This window comes from Perca flavescens, chromosome 2 (assembly GCF_004354835.1).
Source record: "Perca flavescens isolate YP-PL-M2 chromosome 2, PFLA_1.0, whole genome shotgun sequence".
Classification (NCBI taxonomy): domain Eukaryota; kingdom Metazoa; phylum Chordata; class Actinopteri; order Perciformes; family Percidae; genus Perca; species Perca flavescens.
Genome location: NC_041332.1, coordinates 26,955,296 through 26,974,448, shown reverse-complemented (window position 1 = coordinate 26,974,448; position 19,153 = coordinate 26,955,296). Strand labels below are relative to the sequence as shown.

General features: G+C 38.5%; 1 protein-coding gene across 7 annotated transcripts in view; it reads right to left on the bottom strand.

Moving 5' to 3' along the window:
- Positions 1–1,515: 1,515 nt before the first annotated feature.
- npnta (nephronectin a) overlaps positions 1,516–19,153 on the bottom strand; it is a 55,180-nt gene continuing 37,542 nt past the window's right edge. For all 7 annotated transcript variants that reach the window (XM_028594850.1, XM_028594859.1, XM_028594868.1 and 4 more), the window contains 7 exons: positions 18,009–18,143; positions 16,549–16,671; positions 14,877–15,293; positions 7,232–7,321; positions 5,885–5,983; positions 3,260–3,519; positions 1,516–3,007 (listed from right to left, as the gene is read on the bottom strand). In XM_028594850.1, the coding sequence (XP_028450651.1) occupies positions 2,897–3,007; positions 3,260–3,519; positions 5,885–5,983; positions 7,232–7,321; positions 14,877–15,293; positions 16,549–16,671; positions 18,009–18,143 (1,235 nt within the window). In that variant the 3' untranslated portion in view covers positions 1,516–2,896. The remainder of the gene's footprint in view (positions 3,008–3,259; positions 3,520–5,884; positions 5,984–7,231; positions 7,322–14,876; positions 15,294–16,548; positions 16,672–18,008; positions 18,144–19,153) is intronic.

Sequence of the window (19,153 nt, the reverse complement as noted above, 5' to 3'; positions counted from 1 at the left end):
AAAGCTTTCCTCGGGCTGCTTATTGGATGAACTGCTAGAATGAAAATCACACACTACTCACTATTGGCCTGGATCAAAATGGGCGGGCCCGGACCTAAAATGAGTAGCACCGCGGGTGGCTGTCGGCCTTTATTTTGGCCAACCTGACATGTTCATCAGTCCGACTGGCTTTTGGCCGTCTGGTTGGTGTGTAACTGCCTTAAGTAGGCACTGCAGACTCTGACCCTAGGACCGATTCCACAGGTCGGATTCAAACCTGGGCCGCTGCAAAGGCCTCTGCCTACGTGGGGCTCATGCTCTTACTGGGTGAGCTAGAGGTCGCCCCACTATACTGTGACTTTTTAATCACTTTAATTTTACATACTTTACTATGGTTTTTTATGACTTATGATTTTGAAATGTTTTTATGGCATACTGTACAGTGGCCACCTACCATTGAAAACAGAAAACACAGGGAGGCTGTGTTTATATCAAAGTAGGCAGTTAGACCTAGTTCAGTTAGAAGAAAGAGTAAACTTTGTAGTGTGAAGGAAATGTATTGTGGTTACTTGAAGTTCACTATACTTTGCACACTCATTTATAATGTGCAACTATTGACTGGAAATGTGCTCGAAGCCGCCTTTTATAATATTTAACAGATAACTGGCAGCCTTCAAACACATACACTCCATAGCCATGGTTTAAATAAAGCGAATGTATCTTTAAATGTCTGTGAGGAATATAAAATATGAAATCAATGCATGTGTCCTGCTTTGCACGAGTCTGCAGACTATATGTGGTTTGCATTGTCATCTGCACACTGAACATTTTCATTCTCTCTTTTAGTTAGAAAACTATATGTGCTGGCATTTATTTTACAATCAATTTCCCACAAAGTAATTCATTCAGATGACCTGATCGTTTAATCTTTTAATTTACCTAAAATTTAACAAGGCCTTCTGTTATGCATGCACTGACTTGATTAAATATTTTGTTTTTAGGATTTGTCAATCTCTAATGCAGAAAAAATAAATCATTCATAATTCATCATTCTTTCATAAAAGAAATTGTACATCCCAAATTTGATGGATATTGTAATATAAAATTCTGCCATATAAAGAAAAGTGGCCTGTAAAGAGTAAAGAAACGGATTAGTCAAAAGTTGTAGAAACTCCCCTTGATGGGATACAGCAGTAATTGGTTTTGTTATGAAACTGGTATCGTACATTTACTACGGTTGTTTTTAACATGATGAAACCTGCATTGTTACTGTAACATCAAATGGCTGTCCTCTTCTTCTTCTTCTCCTCCTCTTTAATAAGAGGAATGTCATCTTTTGTAGCATTGCCTGCTGTTGATATCCTTATGCCTTGCCTCGTACAGTACAATACAAACAATTTGTGGACATGCTCATCAAAATATAGCTTGACAGTGCCACTAGTCAAAAGCTCAAAAGGATACCTTTAAAAATACATTTGACTTCTCTTTTAAATACTGTGCTGCTGTCGGCTACTGGGATAAGAAAGAAAGTCATGCTTTGTTTCATAATATATCAGTCAAATGTATTTTATTTACACACTGGTCTGGATAAATCTGAATTTGGTGAATGCACCCATGCATACAGAAAACCTTGAAATTCCAGCCAATGCCCTTCATTATCACAGCATACGATATGCAACTATGTGCTTTGCAAGTTACAGACAGAGCATTATACCATAACATAATACATATTTTGTGCATGTTAAACACAGCCTTGCACTACACAAAGTTTCCATCTGTATACATGTTCTTTAATTAAAAGTTGAAATACCAACTATTTTGAGATCCAATTAATATCCATATATGAATTTACACAACGTAAAAACCACACAACAAATGGGATTGTAGATCTTTAGAGTATGTACACACAGCTACATTTACAATAATACAATTTGTGAAAGCCTAAAAAATTGTTGGTATCTTTGTAACAAACTGCACTTAATATAACAAAGCACATACTGTTTAATAGAAAGTAAGTGTTGATTTGCAAGTGTCAAAAACCATACACTGATTCTGTTTGACAAATTTCAAGTATCTGAAAAACAATAACAATGAAATGTTCAAACTACTACCTGTGCTAAATTTTTAAACACTCTACCAAACAGATCTTTGAAATTCTGTAACAAAAAAACAAAGCTGCATTGTTTCAGTCCAAACTGTGCTATAGAACAGTTGCAATACCAGAAACTCAGATTAGACCAACAAAAGCAGGGCAAAACTGACTTACTAGTTGATTTTATACTTTGGGTTAATATCAGATTTAGAGTCATCTGAATTAGGAAAACAATTATGACAAATAAAATTTTTTTTTTTTAAACTCTAACCCTTTATAGAAATGTATTCCATCTCTGATATTTTGCTGATCAAAACAGTCACAAAATGCACCCCTGGCCACATGTGTTTACATCAAGCAAATAAAAAGCAATGGCATGTGGTTAAAGGATCAAAGCAAAGCAAAAGCAGTGAGGGAACAGTCCTCTTTCCAGGAAGAAATGAAGTAAATGTGGGCCTCTCAGCGGCGTGGTTGGAAGGCTGCCAGGGCTGTGTTAGATGTGGGACATTTCCATGGTAAGTAGGTACATGCAGGTTTCATAGTAACAAGATGATAGAGTGAGAGGGAGGCTGAAAAGACGAGGGGTGTGCTGCTGGGATCGGGTCATGACATTTCGATTCAGTCTTTTTATTCATGGTCAGTCAAGAAAGAGAAACGCACTGTTCTTCAGACAGTTTTTTAGATATCGTTCACAGAATAGCTGGGAGGGACGGTGGGGAGGAGGTGGGGGGGGTCAGGCAGAGTGAGGGGATGTCACAACAGAGTCAGTTCTCTTTGAGATGATTTTCCCTCTTGTTTTCTTTCTGCCCTTTTCTGTTCTGTCAGTCAGAGTCTCCTCAGATTGTGCTCCTCTGTGCAGGAGCCTTTCCTCAGGGTGATGTCGTCCACAGCCATCTCGCCGCTCCTGCCTCGCCCACGCTCCCCCTTCAGGATTACCTGGTGAAGAGCAGCAATGTGCACAATGAGGTACTACCACTAAGGAACAATCATGACATGCATTTCTACTCAAAGCGGATGTCAATTTTACATTTTACAAATCAACTCTTTTGAAATTCACAATGCTGCCCTGAGTTATTTTCTATAAACAGGAATACAAACATTTGATATACTGTCAATAATGTCAGTAGAACTAATAATTTAGAATGCTCACTGTATGAGTGAATTTTGAAATATATACTGTATACTTACACTTTCTAGGCCTGTGCCCCATAATGTGATTTGGGTGTGCCTCCAGCCATTTCCACCTGTCCGGCCCCAGACTGCTGGACTGTACTGCTTTCCCTTCTTCACAAACACTTGCAGCATGCCCACATGGTGGCCTGCCAGCTTGTGCCGGAACGACAGGCACAGATTGCCGTCGTTCCAGGGGGGGGTGAGTGGGAGGACCAGCCGTGCCCCTCGCCCAGTCCTCTTGTTGCCTACTTCGGGAATGGTGAGGTACCGTCCACCTGGGGAGGCAAATGACGGATTTTACAGTCAAGGAATGAAAATACACACAATATACATTTTTTGTCAAAAAAAGAGCCACACTGAATCTTGTGAATCGATAACACTGGACTGTCTCTTTGAAAACATATTAAAAATGTCCCACTCTGCCATTAGAATGCTGCACCTTTGCCAGTTGCAACTGACTTGTTTATTTATACTTACCAGTCTGTACAATGTACATGCTTTATGTATATTAATATGCTTCATTGACCTTAACTAAATGTGTTGAAGTAGACTAGATTAAACAGAACCTATACCATTTCTAATTAATTGTAGCACTAAAAAATAACTTGGCTTTCCAGAAACAAAATCCTGGTTTACTGACTGTACCCATGCAAACTGTTGACTGTTGACTGTTGTCTGTGGATTGTCCTGAGTCAGTGGAACATTGTTTCTGGAAAGACAAGTTGCTGGTGAGTTTTTCCAAATGCTTTGCAAACTTTCAATTGTTTCATGCTTTGAGCAACGAAAATTAATTTATCCATTCACCTCATTTCATTTGGGCGCCAGCACAATCAAAAGCCGAACCTAAACAAGCAGAATGGACTTTTACGACTAAAAGTATAATCAGTGGTGGTTGAAGTTTAAAATTCTAATAACACAATGTAAAAACACTCCGTTACAAGTAAAAGTCCTGCATTGAAAATGTTACTTAGGGAAAAATATGTAAGTATCATCAGGAAAATGTACTTAAAGTATTAAAAGTAAAAGTAAATCCTGAAATTTTAGAAACTGGAAACAATCAAAACAGTTCTGTCAATTGTTTAATCGGCTCATCATTTCAGCTGAACCATTATGTCATGTTTTTTATTAATTTATAATAAAACATCGTATTTTATAAACTAGATGTGTTTTGTGAGCAAAAATCTTAATTTGTAAAGTAACCAGTAACTAAAGGTGTCAGATTAATGTAGTATTTCTCTCTGAAATGTAGTGGAGTAGAAGTAGAAAGTGGCATGAAAAGACTCAAGTACAAGTACTTTAAATTTGTACTCAAGTACAGTGCTTGAGTAAATGTACTTAGTTACATTCCATCACTGGGTATAATTATGAACATGTGTTTTTTTATACTTTAGGTGAATTGACCCTTTTTACATGTAGGTCTGTCTGTCTGTCTGTCTGTCTGTCGCAGCACATATAGTTATCATCCTTGACAGTCAAGTGTAGAATATATAGAAACTGTGAAAAATTAGACAATTGAAAAACACTTGACCTACTTATTGTCACCGTAAAGTACAGCCAGTTGTCGGTGGCAAATTGATTGTTTATTAATTCATGCATTAGTTAGTGATAATAGATATATATAGTTTTAAAAATTTAAAAGTGAAGGTGCTTCTGGGTAGTAGCTGATTAATGCTAATGCATTTTGCTTATTTAGCAGATCTGTGTAGGGCTGGTGTTAACCACAGGGGGAGCAATACGTAGTTGTAGGCCACAGAGGCTTTCTGCATATGTTATGAGCCCCCCTCCAAATCTGTGCCTATATTCTAACAACCATTAGTGTTTGCCAGTGGGCGTCTATCAAAAGAAATTAAAGTGATAATCAGTAGTTACATGCTTCACAACACACTGAAGATGTACATATACAGGTGTACACATATATCCATAAATAAGAATCTATTCAAATGTTCTGATTGAATATATTCGCTACATGCTACTGAAAACTGAAATGTTGCATTTTAAATGGACTTACTCTTAGTGGGGGCTTAGATTATGATTTACTGTAAATGATTTTCCAGGGAACTCAAATGGCTGGGCAGAAATCTTTATTTTCTCTAATGAGTGAGCACAAACTTGGCTGAAATGAGGCCTCAGTCTGAGCGTCTGGAAACACACTAGTAACTGCAAGACTTTGCCAGTTGGCAGAGGAAGTCAGATATAGTTAGTGTCGCTTAAACAGTGCCAGTACGCTGCACTGTTTAGTCTTCACACCCAGTCTACGAGTACTCTCAACATAAATTATCACGTTTTCTCCTTGTCTGAACCCCAAGAAAAACAGTGTCGTGTTCCCATTTAATGTGAGCCACAGGTATCACTGACGGGTTGCGTAATCCACTTCTCATTTGCATTGCTTTGTAGAGCAAAGCACTAATCCCCAGAAAAGACAAACTACTTCCTTCGAGTAATTTTCATCTTGACCTGTAATTGAGTAGAACAAAATTGAGCTGCTTAGATTGTCTGACTCTGTGTGTGTGTGTGTTTGTGTGTTTGCATATGTACTGTATGCGTGTCAGTAAAGGAATGCAGCTATTCTCATTTCCATTTACTGACTATAAAATAAACAATTTTCCTGGAGTGTGGGAGAGGGAATAGCCCTTCAATTACCTGATGGATCAGGCGTTGTCTCCCAGTGAAGGTCTCCGTCTTTGTCCCTGATCCAACCACAAAGACCATCATCAAAGGAGCAGCTCAGATAGCCCGACTCTGAAAAGAATAAAGCACACCTCTTCAGAGAAGTGGAGGACGCACACATGCAAAGAGGCTTCATCATACTCTCTGTAATGCTTCATGGGAGCACTGCAGTGTGACTCGAACATTACCAGGAGCAAGAGGACTGTTGAAGGTCCTTCTGAAGAGCATAATTATACAATAAAAATGTAAACATTTGTTGCAATGTTGTAATTGAGGAAAAATCAAGGGGAAGAGGAGCTGCATAAAACACAAGTAGAAATGCATTCATCTAAAAAAAAATCACAAATATTTGTATAACTTGCTGGAATTGCTGTCATCAGTGTGTGTGTGTGTGTGTGTGTGTGTGTGTGTGTGTGTGTGTGTGTGTGTGTGTGTGTGTGTGTGTGTGTGTGTGTGTGTGTGTGTGTGTGTGTGTGTGTGTGTGCGTGCATGTGTGCGAGCGTGAGAGAGTGATATACATATAGCCTATTGTATGCATACCCTACACCATAATAAAATACACTGAAACAGAGTCCTAATATTCAATGACTGATGATTTATCTCTCAGCGATGATGCCTAGACAATAACATTAAGGGAATGCAGGCAAAACAGTTGCAGTATCATCCATGCATTGCTGTACAAATTGGTTTGAAGATAAGAATAGCATCCATCATTTTGTCCCTGAAATAGGGTTACCGCAAAACGCTTCTCAGTTCATTTTCTGGGCCAATGAAAATGCCTTCTCACTTGACTTTGCATTACAAATGATGCACCGTGAACCAAAATAAACACGTAACTAAACCATTAGGCAATTTAATCTGCATACCACTGACATGAATAAATCACATTGAGCAAATATGACAGATAAACTGCTGTCTCTTCACAAAACCTGTAGTCTTTATTGTTGCTGTAGGAACTCTACACTGAGTACTATGGAGATTATGAGCGGAGCACTGATGTACTTCAAAATGATCAATTAATCATTTAACTAGTCAAGCAAGCATAATGTGAAAAGTGGAAAAGTCTGGCAGTACGTCCTGGGCTGTGAGCCATTATTTAAACAGAAACAGCCAGATGTCATGTGTCACCTCCTGGTGAAGGCCTATCAAAACACATCTGGTCACTATAATATCTTCGCCTCGGCAGCAACCACTGCAGGAGTTGATTGTCAGTTTTGTTTTGCCCGTAGCAAATGTGGCTCGTCCGTCATCATTTGAGGTCTACAGTCTGCTACGAGCAGGGCTGATGCTGATTGTCTCTGTCAATCGTGTTGTGTTTACCTGGGTCGTCCTTGGCTTCATCTGCCGTGTTGCCGAGCTCAATGTCAAAGTCGACGCCAAGGACAGTGTTATGGCCGTGGTTCCGAGGGACTGAGAATAGAGGTGAGAAAGGTTTAGATAAAGGATTAACAAAGGTATTATATTTACTCAATGGCATCCCTGCTTGTGGCTATTGTGTGGCTTTGCTATATTATTCCACAAGGACTCCGGTCAGTGTATCTTTTGGTCATTCAATTTTCCTTTCATAAACAGGTATTAAACAACACAAAACAAATGGTGGTTTGATTTTCATTTTAAAATACAAAAGTTGAAAATTGAAATACAAGGCGTTTTTTTTTTCATGGTCAAAAGAGGATGAGAGAAATTTAAAATATGCTTTGATTTTCATTTTCTATTTCATATAACAAAAAATAAAATCAATAGAAATCAGAAATGAAAAAAGGCTTGTTTTTTGAGACTGGATGTTGTCATTTCCAAGGCAACAGCGCCAGTGTACCAGTGTTTCTTTCAGCACAGGATAAAATGACTTTGGATTCCTGCTCTGATGTGATGTTAGACATGGCGAAAAAAAGGCCTGCCATGTGCAGATCACGCTTCGCAGCGTCTGATTCTGCAGTTGAGGGAAACTTGTACCCCAACTTCCTGAGCGACTGATCCTCTGTTTTTTTGCACCTCTTTACATAAATATACATAAATATGGCTATGAAATACATCCTGAAAAATATACCATATAAATGAGGCAATACATATAAAGATATACATTAGTCAATATAATTCCATAGACTAAATACATATTTTTATGTATTTTTACTTTTATTTATTTCAGGTGACTTTATTTTATATGTAACGTTAACATTCATTTCCCTATTTGCACGTTATATTTCAATTAAGTTTAATTATCTTACAGACTCAGACTAAAAGCAACTAGCTAGCCTACCTGGCATATAGGCTAGTGCATCAAACCATATCACTATCTGCCAAAGGAAATACAACCTTAATACACCAATGAATAAAACACAAGCTCGGCAGATTCGTCTGATACCCAGCTAATGTTAGCTAGTGCAGGTCACACACGGACCAGAATCAGTCAGCTCCGGGGACCCGGGTCACAACCTATGGTTACAACGGGCTGATGGCTAGCTGCTAGCTAGCTGCTACTTGAAGAAAACGGCAGCAGCTAATATTAGACCCAGCACTGAGGTCTGAGCCCCATGATCTGATCCCGAACCGCCTGTGACTCTCCGCCAGATCAGCAAACTCAACAGCAGCAACAGAAAGTTTGCTGGGATAAGACCATGGCGCTGTAACGGTAACGATAATTATGTAACAGTAACGGTACAGCCGTGAACTGAGAGTCTATTATTTCCTGAGCTGGTATCCATTCTTTTCGCAGCAAAGTTGTCTCTCAGCGAGGGGAGATAATACAAGCATTTTGTGAGAAAAAAAGGAGTGAATCTCCCACAAATTGCAACAGAAAATCTGACAAATGTTTATTACTCATAGTCTCCTCTATAACATATAAGTTCAAGTCCAAGTTGAAAAATACTGAAACACCATTATTTATGCAAATTAGCACATATTTAATTAGACAATGCCTCAGTTATTTGCATAATTAAACATACACGTTCAGAATACTTGTAATACAAGATATTATTGTCCTAATGTAAATAATCAACTGGGGAAGTTTAAAGGAGATAACAGTTAAAATAGTGTCCCTGTTCACCTGTAGTGTCTCTTTAACATAGGCTGCAATGGGAAACTGGCATTACTGATTTCAGTATTTTTCAATACTTTCCACCACTTGGATTTCTTAGGATTTTTAATCTTATAGAGGAGACTTTTATGAGACTAGATCAGTTGAAAGAGTTTCTGTTGCAATTTGTGTGAGGTCATGTTGCATAATGCAGGTACTAAGAAACAGAGAGTTGGAGGGAGCGGGAAATAAATAAATGTGACATTTTGAAATAAAAGTCCGCTCAAGCATCATCAGAGTAGGGTTCCAAAGCATATACTGTAAATATTAATATTAACAGTCTATGTTCCAAAGTTATTTTAGCCTGTGCTGAAAGCAACACTGGTACACTGGCGCGGTTGCCTTGGAAATGACAACATCATCCGGTCTCTGAATATGAAAAAACAGACATTTTTTTCGTTTCTATTTTTGAGATAATTTTTTTTGTTATATGAAACAGAAAATGAATATCAAAGCATATTTTTAAATTCCTCTCATCCCCTTTTGACCATGAAAAGGAAAAAAGGCCTTGTATTTCAATTTTCAAATTTTGTATTTTAAAACAAAAATAAAACAACCATTTGTTTTTTGTTTTTTATTACCTGTTTATGAAAGGAAAATCGAATGACCAAAAGATACACTGACTGACTCTGCATGGACCAATCAATGTCATGGTTTAGTGTCTACATATCCAGATCTAAGTACATTTAACCACACAGCACCAGACCAGAATACCTGAGAAAACCTGCAGAAACACCAGAAGTCAAATGTGAATCATAACAAGGAAAAGGTTGATGGTATATCTGATGCAATGTCTGGGTGAATGTTGGGTGCACACGCATGCCCACACACACACACACACACACACACACACACACACACACACACACACACACACACACACACACACACACACACACACACACACACACACACACACACACACACACACACACACACACACACACACACACACACACACACACACACACACACACACACACACACACACACACACACAGCCCGTCCTGAAATAGCCTCTTTCCTTCTCCAATGAGGTCACACTGACAAAAATACTATAAAATAAGCTGTCATATTAAAGGTCAGCTGACAAGTGAAGCATAGAAAGTTGTTTCATTACTTCTAGTTGCGGCAAAAGATGCTTTGGCTCTTTTACTCTATTAGAATGAAAATTATCTTGTTTTTTAGTGCCTTTTTGATGAGGAAAAATGTCAAAAAAGTAAAATACAAATAAACATCATCATCATAGTATGAACTGCATTTGCAGATGAGATAAGTCAGTGGAATTTAATAAGACAATCTATTAATATAACTATACCCAGCATCCCAGGCAGACTCTTGCTCCCATGCCATGAATGCGGTGTAACCTGCACTTGAACCGTCAGTCCCCCAGACTCCCCGACATGTGCCCTGTCCAATCAGCCTGAGCAATGAAAGGGCCCGTCCACCCCCATGATGGGTCACAACCACCTGGCAGACCGCAATGTAGTCTGACAGTCGGAGGAATCTGACAGCGGGGTGGTCACACTCACACCAGGCTCTCCAGCAATCCCAGGCATCCAGGTCTGTGTGTGTGTGTGTTTCTGTGTGTCTGTGCTTTTAAGGAACAAGCTTCCAACCCCCCCCCCCTCCCCAGATATATAAAGACTAAATACGGTGATACACCAATTAAGGGAGCAGTAATTTGAACTGTGACTCTGTGACTAGTATAAAACAGGTGTGGTTTACCCCTCCTATATTGGCGGGATAGACTGTGGTACATACCACCAGAGGTAGGTTTGTAATTTCTGGGAAGTGACCCATTAAAAAAGGCATTGGTTGAAAAACTATGTTGAAATACCTCATACTAGATGTTGCTCCATGGGACACCCTTGTTATTTTACCTCTTGACCTTTTGTGGTTCATTTCATCCAAATATTTGGGAAGTCAATAAAAGCTGCTCAAGGGGGATTTCCTTTGTTCTGCCAAAATGTTCAGCAATAACCAATCCTTTACTTTTTTAGGTTTGGAGACAAGCACAGCCTACTTTATTATTTTCATATTTTTTCAGATGCAGTGTGACTTCCCTTCCCTTTGTTGACATGATTTTGAATCATTATATTCATATTAGTGCTTGAGGGTGAAAACCTTGAATCTTTGCCATTTGTCTAATCTAATCTATGCCAACGTTTATGGAGTTTAGGAAAACATGTAGTATTGTTTTAAACTTAATGTAAATGTATTTTTAACGCAATAAAGAGGATGTAGAAAGATTTGTATTACCCTCAGATGTAATAAAAACCAAGTAGCATGTACTCCTTTAAAGATAAATATATTTACATTTTGGGAAATATGCTTGTTCACTTTATTGCTGAGAGTTAGATAAGAAGATTGATACCACTCTAAGACATGGGAGTGGTATCAATCTTTTAATCTATAATCTTCTAGCAGAAAATTGAATTTGTACATTTTCTAAAATATTGAAATATTCCTTTAACTACTTCCAAACTGAAAATAAGAAAATGTTGGAGGTTCAAGGTTATTCACTGGACACAGACTGCTCGGTTACGTTGTAACCTTGGTTCTCTGAGTGAAGAGGCAATCTCTCCAGCTGTAGGTCCGCTCTGAGACGGTTCCGATCAAACTATCAGGTATTCCACGCCAGCACAGGTGCTTTATAGGAAATAGCATAGGGCGTGGCCGGGTAAGCCGGTGTGTCTTAAAGAAGTATCCACGTACCTAACCTCAGGGGGATCATCCCCATACATATGGAATATGTGGAGAGCTAGTCTCGATACGATAGAGAAACTAATGTTGCTTGTACACCCTGAAGCAAACGTGCTTTGACTTTAGCTCACACCTTGCGGCACAGCTGAGGTGTTCTTCATGCAATGAGGCTCTTATTGATTCCTATTTCTGTCTAATTATTTCAATAATCACTCAGCAGTGTCTCATCTCCCTTTCTCATCTTATTCAAACCATCTTCAAGAAGCTCTGACTTCTAGAACTGCTCTGCCGTGATGCAAACTATTAGATTGATGTCTCCCTTGAGCAGTGCAGACAGGTGTTAATGTAATCTTCTCTTCTCTTTCCTTTTTCTAATTATGTGATGCCATCTGGCAAGGGCAGTCGGAAACCACAGTATCTCACCTCTTATCCTGTACTTTGCTGTTGCATCTCACCAGATATTTCTATGTCAACGGAGCTTAACGTTTTGATTTTGGTAAACACCGACTTTTGCTGTGCCTACAAGGGAGCATGACAGCAAAAATGAGGTGACACTTCTATGTTCAATTACAATTTTAAGTGCAATTTATACTGTTGGTGCATCTGGACTAAACATTCCAATAAGTCTCACCTTCTGTTGCTTTTTGGGTATGGCTGTATATCATAATAATGTGCAAATGTACTGAAACTGCACATGTCGTTTGATTAGTTCCTGGTTAAAATGTTTGTTGAATACAGTGAGAACTTGGTGGATACAAAAAATGTGCATTTGGGTCCTCCTTTTAAATAATCAAATAATTTCCCAATGCAGCGGGGCAGTGTAATTTTTTGCAAATGTTTTACAGATGGTAATCAAAAATGAGTAAATTGCATTTGTAGGGAACTATTTTATGCTATGGATGAATATGCATTTAGTGCTCTTTTGGTATTTTCATGGAGTCTGTTGATAATCACAAACAGCCTTAATGTTTTAAATGTTGTAGTAAAAGTGTTTACATGCCGACAAATCATCTTATAAATAACAATATAAATAATAAATAAATAATGTAATAAAAAGAAAAAAGTAGACTGTGACTCTTCAGTCTTGTCACAGAGACTGTCATTACAGTAAGAAACAATTCACTGTTATGAAAAGGTGCTTGCATTTAACACTGTTAGAAGATAGCAGCAGATGATTACAGTGATTACCTTCTTTGTTAAAGCTAAAAGAAACAATCTCAACCACCTTTCACTGTATTTTTAATTAAAATCTATAATTTGGTTTTGATCGAGAACGTCAAACAAAAACAAAGACTAATGATGCATTTTGAATGTAATTGGTGTCACAGATACATGCTTGGCAGGGAGCGTGGTGTGACGTGTGGATAAACAACAGTCTGGCTGAGAACCAGTTTCTGTTTGTTAACTAAAGCCAAAAAGATAATTACCTTGAGAGCAAAATATTCTTACTTTAACACTTACTACTGCATTTATTGGAAATAATTTGTCATCTTGTAAAAGTTGGCATTATTTTTTCATTAATCTGTGTATCATACTGTACTATGAGGGTGAATATAGCTTGATTGAGATCATACGAGAGAACAAGTATACATATAACAGCAAGACAGCTACTTGGAAGCATTAATGCACAGAGTTCTCATTGCTGTTTATTTAATCTGATATCGATAGATCTTTGATTTCAACCATTTTCATCAGTTTACGTTAAAAACAATCAAATTTCTTGCTAAGTGTTTAGTAAAATAAACTGTCTACACCAACTGCCGACTGCTCAGCACCATGTGTGCACGTATTCATGTGTTTGAAATGAATATGATAAAACACATCATCTGTCGGGTAAACATCACTTCTGATTCCCTGGAGGGGTATTTTAGAAAGCAGGTTTAACAAACTGAGCTTTCACTAAACCTGCTTTCTAAAATGGACCCCTGCTTTCTGAAATGGGGCGCAGATGGTTACATGTGTCATAATAAACACAATGTTTCAGGATTGAAATATGCAAATTTGCTTTAATTTGATCAGAGGAAACCTGTCAGGAAGCTGATGAAGATGAATCCTTAGAGGAATAAGTGCATATTAATGTCAAAGTCTGTGACCCAAAAGTAAACAAAAGGTTCACCTCACTTCAAACATCAAAATACAGAGATTAGAACCTGCTATTGCAACAAGTTCTTGTGTTTCTGAGCTGTCAAAGCTGAATATTTCACATGAACGTGTGCTTCTATATGTGTATTGTGAAAGGTGTTGCTCGTAGTCGACTCAGCGTGTGTTAGCTTATTGTTTTGGTTCTACAGCTCACAACATTCTTGTTTTGGTTCTCTCTCGTCTGAAGACATGTGGGGATAGAGCCTTTGCCGCTATGGCACCTAGACTCTGGAAAGCTCTGCCAACCAGCATTAGGTTTGCTGACAATGTGGACTGTTTTAAGGGACAAGTGAAGACTCACTTGTTCAGGCTAGCTTTTGGGTAACCTTTATTTATTGATCATTTTATCTGTTGTATTTCTACTTTATTGTATTCTTAGACTATTTTTCTATTATGTTTTTATTGTCTATGCACATAAAAGCACTTTGTGACCCTGTCTGTGAAAAGCGCTGTATAAATAAAGCTGTTTTCAGTGAAAAAACTGTTAACACCCACTATACACTACCTGCTCAGTACGAAACAGCAGTAGAAGCTTGTGAACATCATGGGATATTTAACAGAAACCATTGTTTCCCCTAGGAGTTGGTAGACACCAAATACACAGCTAAAAGGAGAGTGAATATGAGACTTCTTTTTGTTGGCCAGAGACTTGTTGCTCCATATCTCCTGCATGTGTAAATAGGAAACAGTTTTTTGGATTGACTCCCTGACGAAGGCTTGTATGCCGAAACGCGTCGGAGTACTTTAAGATGATGACCAAGCCATAAATAAAGGCTTTGTATTTTTCTAAAAGAGAGTGCCTTGGAGTTTCCTTATTGGTTTCTAGGCAACTGTTTGTTGTTAGGTTCAATATAACAACAACTATGTGGCAATAATATGTCAATGTTGCGTTTATAGCTTTGTGTACTCACCCCAAGTCGCCAAGAATGGAATGAATACAGGTTTAAAGGTTTGCTTACATTATTAATATTTGTAAAGAGCAAGGTGTAATGAATGTCATCTATGTAAAACTAAAACAGGATACAATATAAAGCTTGTTCTTACTGTGGACATCCCCTCTCTGTTTGGTGACCTCCTTCTCGATGGTGTTGTCTACAGGTGTGATCGGTGGTGGTGTGGGGGGGGGCCGTTTGGTGGGAGCCACTGGCCTTGGTGGGATGTAGGGCTTGCGTGTAGGTGCTGGTGGCTTCCTGGTTGGGATAAAGGGCTTCCTGGTAGGAACTGCTGGCTTGCGTGGAGGTGGGGTGACCCTCGTTGGAGGCAGAGGTGCTTTGGTCGTTGTCGTGGTTCTCATAGTCATGGCGGTTGTTGATTTGGTGATAATGGGGAAGATTCGCTTTTGAGTCACTGGTGGGCGCATGGTGGTGGTGGTCCTCTTCTGATCCATGTCGGGGATGCGGTTGTGATGATTTGGAGGCAGTTTGCCTGGTCTCGGGGGGTCAATAACCACCTTAGGAATGGCTGAAATGATAAGAGAATGCAGAGGGAGTACTGAAATATGAGCACTTAAGAGTTAATGAGGCGTAGAATTGCAGACTAACTGCAATGATTAGTCTGACTTTTGCAGAGGAGGGCTTTCTTTCAATCTACTGAGACTTTTCCTGATATCTATTAACTAAATGTTAGCATCCTAAAACAAATTGTGTCTCAAATCTCACTGAAGCAAAAGCTCACACAAGAGAGGCCAATAAAATTATCATGCTGCAAGTTCACATTCTAACCCATAAAGACTAACCCATAAAGACACCCCACGTTCAGTGAATTTCTGCTTTTGTGAAATAAATCCGACAGCGGCTTTTTCATCTGCTCACGTGCTCGTCCTGATTAGCAATTCTTTGCGTGTTCATAGCCAGAGGCCTCGCAGCAGCAGGCCAAAGCCGCTCTGTGTGTGCGGAATGATCTCTGCGCTCAAACAGGCTGTTGTGCCCCGGAGATCACCCTCGCTCTGCTGATGTCATCAAAGTTACACCTCCTTTTCCTTTGTTCCTCCACACATTCTTCACGTCAGGAGCTGAGACTGGGGGGGTTGGTGTGATGTGGTGGGGGGGGGCTTCATAAGGGTTTCATGAGTGAGGAATGAGTGTGGACAAAAGCAAGAGGTTTGACCTCAGTTATTGCCTTCTCAGGTTGCAGGCGACTTTGATATGTGATACACAAATAGGATATTGCAACTCGACTCCCAGAGCACTTGTGGCTCACACCCCCTTGGGCAGGCAACAGGGTGAAATATTTGCAACGCACTATGCCAGGAGGCGTCCTCTCTGCTCTACAGACTGTTACACCAGTTGTGTCTTTTAGATGATTAAATAACTGTGGAGAATAAATGACTTCTTGTCCACTGAGCTGCTGTAAAAAAAACTGCAGACACACAGACTAATGAATTGTGTGTCTGCAGTTTTTTTTTTACAGCAGCTCAGCAAGCAAATTGAGACCAAGAAAAGAAATATTTCACATTTGATGATGACTCCTTTTTTTGGCTGATTAAAGTGGCCAGATGTAATTTATATATGATAAGGCAGCAGGGTGATTTAAGTAATGACTGACAGCAATTACAAAGAAAGGAATATCAGTCCTGGCTCTGTGCTTGGCTATTCCTCCCTCTTCCTTGCTTTCATGGCTTTTTAAAAAACATGGGCAAAGAAAACAAAAATGTGAGGCCCCGTTCCTCTTTGCAAAAGTGAGCTTTGTAGCCAGCGGTATTGTTCTCAATTCTTACGTTTGCAGTCGTGGCCCATCCCCCTGTAGCCGTCTTTGCATTTGCACTTGTATGTGCCTGGCGTGTTGTAGCAGGTGGCGAAGCTGCTGCAGTGGCTCTGACCTAAAGAGCACTCATCCACATCTGAAAGATAGTGGAAACATAACAACATTCAGCTACCGGGTGCAAGTGTAAAAATCTAAACGTCAGACATAACAGCAGAATATCAAAGGATAATTGCTTCACGTCCACTTCAACGAGGGCTCAGTTGTTTATATCATACGTACTTTTAGTGAAAGCATGTTAGTGAACGGCAGTGATCCCTCTATGAATGCCAGAGCAAAAATCCTCATCAGAGTTGTTTTCTTCTCTAAGACCAAGCTGCAAGGTCTTTGTCGCATTTTAGGAGGAACTGCCTTTTTTCCAGATGCCGCTAAGATTCAAGGTAACTTTGTGGTTTTGTATAGAATATTGATTCAATTTTTTTGATAGCAGGTGTAACGCTGGGGCAAAGTCTAATAACATGAAACAGTTTAAATTAGTTGAGTTGACAGAGATTTCTAAAAGTATTCTGAAGTGGTTTCAATTCCTCTTTTATTACATATTTTATTTATTTACTACTTCAACTATGGATTACTTTGCAAATGTTAAATAATGGAATCAGTAATCCTACTTCATGAGACAGTTTCAACTGAATTTTATTTATCTGTTTAGATTATGAATACGTTTTCAACATCCTAACCCTTGGTATGTTTAACTGTACTATATAACATACTGTAGATGTAAAATACAGTAAAGTTTAAGTTCTTAAAAAAGTAGTTTTCACCAGTGGTGAAAATAAATATAGCAGTGCCTCCGTGTAAAAAATACTCTACTAAAATGTTACTTTATTAGAAATATCATTAGCAAAATTTACTTAAAGAATCAAAAGTTAAAGTACTAATCCTGCAAACATGGTTCCTTTCACTGTGTTTTATTATTATATATACAGTATCATGTTATTGGATTTTTATTATTACAGATGTATTAATAAGCAAGAATTTGAACAACTTCATATACTGCTAAGAAGATTCATCTATAATAACACATCATATTTCATAAATTGATCTTATGTTTAGTATGTTAAATCTTAATCTGCAAATTAACTTTAGCTGTCAGATAAATGTAGTGGAATATTTGCCTCTGAACCATAGCCAAGTGGAAGTATGAAGTAGCACAAAATGAAAAGATTAAAGTACAGTACACAAGTCTGTCAAAATTGTACATACAGTAATTGAGTAAATGTACTTAGTTAGTGGTTGGTAGTGGGTATCTTCTGAAGTTTCAGGAGGAGTGATTATAGCAAGAAAAAACTGTTTCAGTGTACTGTACATACTGTATGAGCAATTGTTTAATGGGCATGTTTTGCAAATCTCAGCACATCTATGACCTTTGTAAGTTTTATCTGTAAAAGCCTCACTGCAGAGACCTTGTAACAGTACCTATGCATTGGTATTTCCCATTGATGTATTGCAGGTCAAAGCCTTCATGGCACTTGCAGATGTAGCTACCAAAAGTGTTTATGCATTTCCTGAACCTGGGACACACTGCTATCCCTGTGGCACACTCATCCACATCTGCAAGAGGAGCAACAAATACACATGTTATTAAACAGAAGAACATTTTCAAATGAAAACATAATGTATTCATCATTTTTCACTAAGAATCATTTTAGAGTTACATGTAGTGTATAATGCATTCAAAATAACACAATGCAGTGAAAAACTTCAAGATTAAAAAAGGAAATGTAATCCAAAACTAAAGAAATAGCTCTAGTCATACAGTACCAGAAGACTTTTCCACCTTCCCTGGTTAGTATTCATTTATGAACAGCCACATTATATATTCTGTTCAGTGAGCAGAATGCAATGCACAATACCTTGTTTCATTATTTAAAGACCTATTCTAAGTGTCTCTGTTGATCACCTTTGCAGGCATGTGGGCATTAATATTTAGACACACAGAGGCTCAACACATTTGCCTTAAAATCATTAATTTATTTTCTGCATAATGCAGCTGAGGCACTGCTGTGCCTCAGGGACTGTTGTTTAAAAGAACCCTAAAAATACAGAGACACCTGGACCAGCTGGGGAAACAAGCAAGTTAAGTAAGTGGGCAGGGCTCTCTTATCCCTTAACAACTAATGCTGCAGTTCTCATCAGCAAGGCGCTTAATCCCAAACTGCTCCAGTGGAGCTGCTTAATGGCCAACAGTTAAATTATTTAGTTACTGACAGAGCAGCGGTGAATTATCATGTTTTACATAAAACACACATGCATACAGTCACTGTGTCAAATATTTATAATTTATATAATATATAATTATGAATGTTACATATGGCTTTGAAGACAGTTCCGACTTTTCTTTCAAAGCATCTTTTCAAACCTTTAAGCGTCAGATTTAAAGCCTTATTCATAGCTACATATTGATGAGCAAATATTAAAGGGCCCATATTATGCTCATTTTCAAGTTCATAATTGCATTTTGAGTTTGTACCAGAATAGGTTAAAATGGTTTAATTTTCAAAAAACACTATATTTTTGTTGTACTGCACATTGCTGCAGCTCCTCTTTTCACCCTGTGTTCA